The sequence below is a fragment of the Pseudorasbora parva genome, chromosome 11 (assembly GCF_024679245.1).
Source record: "Pseudorasbora parva isolate DD20220531a chromosome 11, ASM2467924v1, whole genome shotgun sequence".
In the NCBI taxonomy this organism is placed as follows: domain Eukaryota; kingdom Metazoa; phylum Chordata; class Actinopteri; order Cypriniformes; family Gobionidae; genus Pseudorasbora; species Pseudorasbora parva.
The window spans coordinates 10,621,565-10,631,269 of record NC_090182.1 but is presented as its reverse complement, the minus strand read 5'-3'; the positions used below and the strand labels follow the sequence as shown (position 1 = coordinate 10,631,269).

The window sequence follows — 9,705 nt, the reverse complement described above, 5'->3', positions numbered from 1 at the left end:
CAAGCGTGTCAATCTTTCAGCAGAATTTAATAAATTGCTTTTCCTCTGAAACGACTACCATTTCCAATCAATTTATGAAATACCACAATCCCTTATTTCAAATGATGAAAGTAAAAAATAAATAAATACTGGAAGCTTATTTTCACCACAGAATAACACAGTCAGGGTTGTGAGATTTAAGTCAGAATTGTGAGATATAAAGTCAGAATTGAGTGATATAAAATCAGAATTGAGAGATATAAAGTCAGAATTGAGAGATATAAAGTCAGAATTGTCTGATATAAAGTCAGAATTGAGAAATATAAAGTCAGGATTGAGAAATATAAAGTCAGAATTGTGTGATATAAAGTCAGAATTGAGAGATATAAAGTCAGAATTGAGAGATATAAAGTCAGAATTGAGAAAAATAGTCAGAATTGTGTTATTAAGTCAGAATTGAGAGATATAAAGTCAGAATTGAGAGATATAAAGTCAGAATTGAGAGATGTAAAGTCAGAATTGAGAGATATAAAGTCAGAATTGAGAGATATAAAGTCAGAATTGAGAGATATAAAGTCAGAATTGAGAGATGTAAAGTCAGAATTGAGAAATATAGTCAGAATTGTGTGATATAAAGTCAGAATTGTGTGATATAAAGTCAGAATTGAGAGATATAAAGTCAGAATTGCGAGATATAAAGTCAGAATTGTGTGATATAAAGTCAGAATTGAGAGATATAAAGTCAGAATTGATAGATAGAAAGTCAGAATTGTGTGATATAAAGTCAGAATTGTGTGATATAAAGTCAGAATTGTGAGATATAAAGTCAGAATTGTGAGATATAAAGTCAGAATTGAGAGATATAAAGTCAGAATTGAGAGATATAAAGTCAGAATTGTGAGATATAAAGTAAGAATTGAGTGATATAAAGTCAGAATTGTGAGATATAAAGTCAGAATTGAGAGATATAAAGTCAGAATTGAGAGATAGAAAGTCAGAATTGTGTGATATAAAGTCAGAATTGAGAGATATAAAGTCAGAATTGAGAGATATAAAGTCAGAATTGAGTGACATAAAGTCAGAATTGAGTGACATAAAGTCAGAATTGAGAGACATAAAGTCAGAATTGTGTGATATAAAGTCAGAATTGAGAGATATAAAGTCAGAATTGAGAGATATAAAGTCAGAATTGAGAGATATAAAGTCAGAATTGTGAGATATAAAGTCAGAATTGAGAGATATAAAGTCAGAATTGAGAGATATAAAGTCAGAATTGAGAGATATAAAGTCAGAATTGAGAGATATAAAGTCAGAATTGAGAGATATAAAGTCAGAATTGAGAGATATAAAGTCAGAATTGTGTAATATAAAGTCAGAATTGAGAGATATAAAGTCAGAATTGAGAGATATAAAGTCAGAATTGTGTGATATAAAGTCAGAATTGTGTGATATAAAGTCAGAATTGAGAGATATAAAGTCAGAATTGAGAGATATAAAGTCAGAATTGAGAGATATAAAGTCAGAATTGAGAGATATAAAGTCAGAATTGAGAGATATAAAGTCAGAATTGTGTGATATAAAGTCAGAATTGAGAAAAATAGTCAGAATTGTGTGATATAAAGTCAGAATTGAGAGATATAAAGTCAGAATTGAGAGATGTAAAGTCAGAATTGAGAGATATAAAGTCAGAATTGTGAGATATAAAGTCAGAATTGGAAGATATAAAGTCAGAATTGAGCGATATAAAGTCAGAATTGAGAGATGTAAAGTCAGAATTGAGAGATATAAAGTCAGAATTGTGTGATGTAAAGTCAGAATTGAGAGATATAAAGTCAGAATTGAGAGATATAAAGTCAGAATTGTGTGATATAAAGTCAGAATTGAGAGATATAAAGTCAGAATTGAGAGATATAAAGTCAGAATTGAGAGATGTAAAGTCAGAATTGAGAAAAATAGTCAGAATTGTGTGATATAAAGTCAGAATTGTGTGATATAAAGTCAGAATTGAGAGATATAAAGTCAGAATTGAGAGATATAAAGTCAGAATTGAGAGATATAAAGTCAGAATTGAGAGACATAAAGTCAGAATTGAGAGATATAAAGTCAGAATTGTGAGATATAAAGTCAGAATTGAGAGATGTAAAGTCAGAATTGGAAGATATAAAGTCAGAATTGAGCGATATAAAGTCAGAATTGAGAGATGTAAAGTCAGAATTGAGAGATATAAAGTCAGAATTGTGTGATATAAAGTCAGAATTGAGAGATATAAAGTCAGAATTGAGAGATGTAAAGTCAGAATTGAGAAAAATAGTCAGAATTGTGTGATATAAAGTCAGAAGTGAGAGATATAAAGTCAGAATTGAGAGATATAAAGTCAGAATTGAGAGATATAAAGTCAGAATTGAGTGACATAAAGTCAGAATTGAGAGATATAAAGTCAGAAGTGAGAGATATAAAGTCAGAATTGAGAGATATAAAGTCAGAATTGAGAGATATAAAGTCAGAATTGAGTGACATAAAGTCAGAATTGAGTGACATAAAGTCAGAATTGAGAGATATAAAGTCAGAATTGAGAGATATAAAGTCAGAATTGAGAGATATAAAGTCAGAATTGAGAGACATAAAGTCAGAATTGAGAGACATAAAGTCGGAATTGGGAGATATAAAGTCAGAATTGAGAGATATAAAGTCAGAATTGAGAGATATAAAGTCAGAATTGAGAGACATAAAGTCAGAATTGAGAGATGTAAAGTCAGAATTGAGAGATATAAAGTCAGAATTGTGTGATATAAAGTCAGAATTGAGAGATATAAAGTCAGAATTGAGAGATATAAAGTCAGAATTGAGAGATGTAAAGTCAGAATTGAGAAAAATAGTCAGAATTGTGTGATATAAAGTCAGAAGTGAGAGATATAAAGTCAGAATTGAGAGATATAAAGTCAGAATTGAGTGACATAAAGTCAGAATTGAGTGACATAAAGTCAGAATTGAGTGACATAAAGTCAGAATTGTGTGATATAAAGTCAGAATTGAGAGATATAAAGTCAGAATTGTGAGATATAAAGTCAGAATTGTGAGATATAAAGTCAGAATTGAGAGATATAAAGTCAGAATTGAGAGATATAAAGTCAGAATTGAGAGATATAAAGTCAGAATTGAGAGATGTAAAGTCAGAATTGAGAGATATAAAGTCAGAATTGAGAGATATAAAGTCAGAATTGAGAGATATAAAGTCAGAATTGAGAGATGTAAAGTCAGAATTGAGAAATATAGTCAGAATTGTGTGATATAAAGTCAGAATTGTGTGATATAAAGTCAGAATTGTGAGATATAAAGTCAGAATTGAGAGATATAAAGTCAGAATTGTGTGATATAAAGTCAGAATTGAGAGATATAAAGTCAGAATTGAGAAAAATAGTCAGAATTGTGAGATATAAAGTCAGAATTGAGAGATATAAAGTCAGAATTGAGAGATATAAAGTCAGAATTGAGAAAAATAGTCAGAATTGTGAGATATAAAGTCAGAATTGAGAGATATAAAGTCAGAATTGAGAGATATAAAGTCAGAATTGAGAAAAATAGTCAGAATTGTGATATAAAGTCAGAATTGAGAGATATAAAGTCAGAATTGAGAAAAATAGTCAGAATTGTGATATAAAGTCAGAATTGAGAGATATAAAGTCAGAATTGAGAGATATAAAGTCAGAATTGAGAGATATAAAGTCAGAATTGAGAGATATAAAGTCAGAATTGAGAGATATAAAGTCAGAATTGAGAAAAATAGTCAGAATTGTGTGATATAAAGTCAGAATTGAGAGATATAAAGTCAGAATTGGAAGATATAAAGTCAGAATTGAGCGATATAAAGTCAGAATTGTGAGATATAAAGTCAGAATTGGAAGATATAAAGTCAGAATTGAGCGATATAAAGTCAGAATTGAGAGATATAAAGTCAGAATTGAGAGATGTAAAGTCAGAATTGAGAGATATAAAGTCAGAATTGTGAGATATAAAGTCAGAATTGGAAGATATAAAGTCAGAATTGAGCGATATAAAGTCAGAATTGAGAGATGTAAAGTCAGAATTGAGAGATATAAAGTCAGAATTGTGAGATATAAAGTCAGAATTGGAAGATATAAAGTCAGAATTGAGCGATATAAAGTCAGAATTGAGAGATGTAAAGTCAGAATTGAGAGATATAAAGTCAGAATTGTGTGATGTAAAGTCAGAATTGAGAGATATAAAGTCAGAATTGAGAGATATAAAGTCAGAATTGTGTGATATAAAGTCAGAATTGAGAGATATAAAGTCAGAATTGAGAGACATAAAGTCGGAATTGAGAGATATAAAGTCAGAATTGTGAGATATAAAGTCAGAATTGTGTGATATAAAGTCAGAATTGAGAAAAATAGTCAGAATTGTGAGATATAAAGTCAGAATTGAGAGATATAAAGTCAGAATTGAGAGATATAAACAACTGCATATCTTCACATTCAACCTTATATTCAGCTGTCTTAAAACTGATATTGTTTTGAAGTAAAATAGAAAGTTTTCTCCTTTATGATTTAATTATTCATGCATTAATGGGTTGATTTGGGAGGTTGTGTCATGTTGACTTTCATCACATCACATGATGGAAGTAAAATGGCTTGTTAATGCGGTTTAATGTTGACTTGCGTGCAGTTCAGCATTATAAGGTGAATCTGATTCAAGAAATAGATCAACACTTTTTGTTCTTGCTGATTCTAGGAATCTCACCAGGGTTCTGCCGACTTCCAGTTCTACATCGAGAACCACACCAGAGACGACGTGAGTCGGAAGCAAGTACGGATATATCAGCTCTACAGCCGAACCACTGGGAAACATGTGCAGATCCTGGGCAAGAAGATCAACGCCAATGGAGACGATGGGGGCAAGTACGGTACGGGAGTGTTCCTGTGCTCTCAGATGAAAAAAACATTCAAAAGAACCTTTATCATTTCACTCACTTTCTATTCTGCTGTTAAACATATTAGGCAGAATGATTTAAAAGGATAGTTCAGCCAAAAATGACAATTCTGTCATCATTTATTCAGCCTCATGTCGTTCCAAACGGGTCTGACTTTCTCAGCTAACACTGAACGTTTGCAGGGGTGTGAATCGGAATTTGGGGAATTTCAGGGTATTGTCTTAAACTGAATCACATGACTCTACACTAATTGAAATATTGCCAAATTCATATCGGAATACTGTTGTGCATGTTGCGCAGTCTGAATCATGAACGAATCCTCCAGAGATCATGCAAGGATCTAACTTTCCCCAGATCAGCAGAGAATATCTGGGCCTGCTATCATATCTAAGATGAACTTCTTCTCTTTAACATCCAACCTGAACCGTTATTAATCAAAATGTATCAGTGTAAACAAAACAAAAACCACAGAACTGATGGGCAGCGTGCCTCAGCGGTACTAGTGTGAGAACAGAAACAGAAACTGTGTGAAGATAAACACACTGGACGCTGCTCTTAACTTTGCAGACTGATACAAGCATGTTTATATTCCAGTCTTGCTCGCGTTTGTGTCAGTCAGAGCTGTTCCGCATAAAGATTTCACAACAGACACGACTCCACAAACCTTGTCCTGGATTACTCTACCTGCATAATACTGCTTCTCATGTACAATCCTTACGATTTCTAGCACCCCATTTCAGTTTGTTTCTTCTGAGGAGTTTTATTCGTATATCTACGCTAAACAGAGTGAGGTTAAATGGTTCAATGTGACCTGAAGTTTTATTAGTTCATGTCATAATTTTTTCACATTATCTTAACACCTGGAAGCATCCTAGCTGGAAAAGCAAGCTTAAACCAGCCTAAACCAGTCTGGTCATAGCTGACATAGAAGACTGGTTTTTGAAGGGTTTGGGGCACTTCTTTAATACCAACCAGCTAAAACCAGCTGAACACCAGTTTGGCCCGGATGGGAGACCAGCTTAAACCAGCTACATCCAGCTTAAACCAGCTTAGGCTGGTTTTAGCAGTTTTTTTCCTTCTAAAAGGAGGATCAAGAATATTACATTTTCATGGCATATTTCTCCTACAAATGAAAAAGTAATTATTGACTCACCTACATGTTGATCCAAATGTGTATGACTTCCTTTATTTTATGAAGTTTAAGCCATTATTCACTTAAAATCTTGATATCAACCTTAAACACACATATAAGATTTATCACTAGAACGTTGTTATATATTTTATTTACTTGTGTACTTACATGATCCTAAATGTTTCCAAGAATGTTTAAATCAAGAGAAATTAGCAATTTTAACCAGCACATGGACCATGTCCGTGTGTGGCGCCTATAAATGGCATCATACCCGCTTAACCCACGATTTCTGGTTTTATTTTGAAGAAACCATGGAAATGCCAAAGACGCTTTAAAGGTGAACTATGTAGTATTTTTGCAGTAAAATATCCAAAAACCACTAGGCCGGTGTTATATATTTTGTTCAGTTGAGTACCTACAATATCCCAGAAGTTTCCAACTATTTTCTATTATTTGTGAGAAAATTGCTATTTTAACTAAGGACCGGGACGTTTCAGCATTGCATTTGAGGGAGTCGCCTGTCAATTGCGTCATATCTGCGTTACCCTCGGTTTCGGCTTTTATTTCGCAGGAGCGCTTTACTCTTAGCAGTGTGAACAAGTGAACGCACGGAGTAAAGTCATAACATCGTTTTAAACACACTTAAATGTATCTAATATGATAAACAGAGCTCCATTACCTCAAAATCATAACCGGAAGAGCGGATCTGTGCAGGCGCCCGGCGAATGTGTCCCGTCCCGTCATAATAAAAGTCCCGGTGTTCGCGAGGTGGGTATTTGTTTAACAATCGCTCCAGCAGCTGTGCTCAGCTCCATAACACTCGGTCCTGCTCTGCTTTAGACTACAGTAACGTTAATAACCGCATGCATGAACGTGATTTCTGCCCGAGTCCTATTTTCCACCGGCTGTGATGAGAAGACCACATCTCCCAAGATGCTGTGCTCACACTTTGCATTATCAAACTACGCATTTGTTTTAAATAGGCGCCCTCCAGTGGACGGAAAGCTGCATAGTGCACCTTTAATATATGATGTGTTTTATTAGACAGATGAACAGCTGTTTGGATACATTCATCAACAGAAATCAAATCATTGTTATAAAGCTCAACACAGTTAGTCTTATTGTTTAAATCTTGTTTTCTTTATTTACCACGAGTAACGTATTTTACCATGACTAATATTAATCTAGTTTACTGCAGTGTGCAAGTTTCTAATAGTAGCCGCTGAGCAAACATGCATTATAACATAACTTTCAACACACTCAAATGTATGTAATATAATAAAACAGTACTGTGTTACCCCACATACGCATGATTGGAAGAAGCAGAAGCGCTCGTCTGCGGCGTAATAAAAGCTCCACTGCTCTCGATCAATGTGTCGCGCTTGTCTCTCATTAGCAATCGCTTCAGCTGCCTTGTTCTGCTCTAATGGCTTTCAGCCCCGCCCTGCTTCATACTAACGCTATATCTTTAAAACATTAGCTCATCAATGTTTTCTGCCAAAGTCCCATTGGATTCTTTTCCACCGGCTGTAGATTCCGGGAATCTCCTTTGTTTTGAATAAGTGATAAGCGCATGAATGAGAAAAGTAACAATGACTCATTTGTAAATTGTAAATTGAACAACATGATGGGGAGTTAATGATCACAGACATCCCCTTTTCCTTCATTTAGAAATCGAATGACAGTTGATTTGGTTAACCGCTGGTTTGTGTTCATATATTTGTCTTTTGATGGTTAGGGTTGTGTTCTGATTGTAGTAAGTCTTACAACAGCTCACTGGAGTTCAGCGTGTCAATTGCGATGTCTGTGCCATTAAACTGGAGGTGTTGTTATTCAGGTATTTCTTTTTTAAATGGCCATGACCGACATGGAACTAAAAGAAAAGAGGTACCACAGAAGCAGATATTTTTATAATTGTGCCTGCCATAGCGCCCCTTGTGGCCTCTCGTGTTGAGAATGCAGCATGTAGTTGCTAGCCTGACATGGTCATACTCAATTCTAGTCAGAATATGAGTCTGAAACTGCTCCATTGGGCTGTGATTATGAGGCGTGTTTCAACCGAACCAGGAAAGACCTCAATTGGATAGACCAACAACCAATCAGAACAATGAAGCGACGCATTGTCAAATGTCAACAGAGTTCAACTGCACTGTGTTGCCAAGTCCGTGTTTTTTTTCCGCGGGTTGCTTTCTATGTCCGCGGGTTGAAGCGACTATGTTATATATAGACCCATGAGTGTGAATTTTAGCAGGCAACCTTGCCAAAATAACACACATTTTACCCCCCAAACGCCATTTTCCCCCCGGAGAACCCCCCGAGAAGCTATTGTTTAGGGCTAGTAGTTGGCGGGTTTTATTGTAAAAACTTTGCAACCCTGTCTGCACGTGCGCTGGAATTAGGCTGGAATGCACGATCTTTGCCGGTGTTGTAAAAAAATAAAATATTTTAATGATACACAGAGTACTTACCCAACATGATCATCATTTCTGAGAGAAATTGTGAAGGTGAATGCATATACAAGCAAGCTCTCCGTTTAGGATTCGAGTAAATATAATCCAAGCCCCTTTGATGACGTGCATGATTAAGTTACTGTTGATCATCTGTCCATCATCGTCTAAAGCCCGCCCTGATGATTTCATTGGTCCGAACAGTTTCTGCTCGGGGATAATTACTCCTCTATGGAGCGAGGCCAGACCGAAATGCCCGACCTAAAAATGTGTGGGCGGGGCTAAGTTCGGCTGGCATCCAGGCTATGTAGTTGCATTTTACCAGGTACTACCAAACTGGGTTTTCTGAGGTAATGAAAAGATGAGCAATAAAAATAAATAAAACACCTTATGTCATGTGACCGTCACCCAACATCAAAGAAAGCAAAAAGTCAACATGACCGTAAGTTGTTAATTTAATGAGATTTTAGCTTAAAATATTTGGCTTATTAAGTTTGGGTATCTGTTGTGTATTTGAAGACAGAAACTGAAACAGCTCGCTAGTTGTGTTTTCAGCCTTAATGCTCATTATCAGGGTTGCCAACTTTTAAGTTTAGGTTGGAGTGAGATTTTTTGAGGGCGCGGGGGGGGGGGGGGGGGGGGGGGGGTTGATGCTTTTGATCTTGATTCAGTATCAGTTTATATCTAGTATATATACTGTACATAATAATATGTTTGTTTTGGCACTAGTTTAAACATTTCTTGGGTCAAATTATATGTGCCATTCCTTAATATTCAATTGTGACTGCTTATATAAGTATCATTATTCATTAAAAAGATTAGGATGCAAGTTATTTAAGTTTTGAAATTTCACATTTAAAGAAATCTAGTGTTTGATCATCACATCTAAATATTTATTAGAATGCAAAGACTGCAATATATTTTTGAGCAACTAGATTAGATACATGTATATTTATTAAAGAGCCATAAGGCACCTAATGGCATTACAAATAAACATTAATATTTTTTAGCCACAAAATGACTCTAATTTGCCTCTTTGAATTGGAATTCTCTATTTTAATATTAATTACTACACTAATTGTAATATAAATTTTAGAAGAAATACAAATATTAGAAGAAAAATATTTTAAGTGGTCGATCATTTATTGACAATAATTGTTGCACAAATAGTATTTAGTACCAAAAGATCTCCTCAAAAT

The 9,705-nt window shown here is 34.6% G+C and overlaps 1 protein-coding gene across 1 annotated transcript in view; it reads left to right on the top strand.

Moving 5' to 3' along the window:
* Positions 1-9,705, top strand: part of fgf24 (fibroblast growth factor 24) — a 26,822-nt gene that overhangs the window by 10,464 nt on the left and 6,653 nt on the right. The window contains 1 exon segment of the mRNA XM_067456346.1: positions 4,729-4,900. Within this exon segment, the coding sequence (XP_067312447.1) occupies positions 4,729-4,900 (172 nt within the window).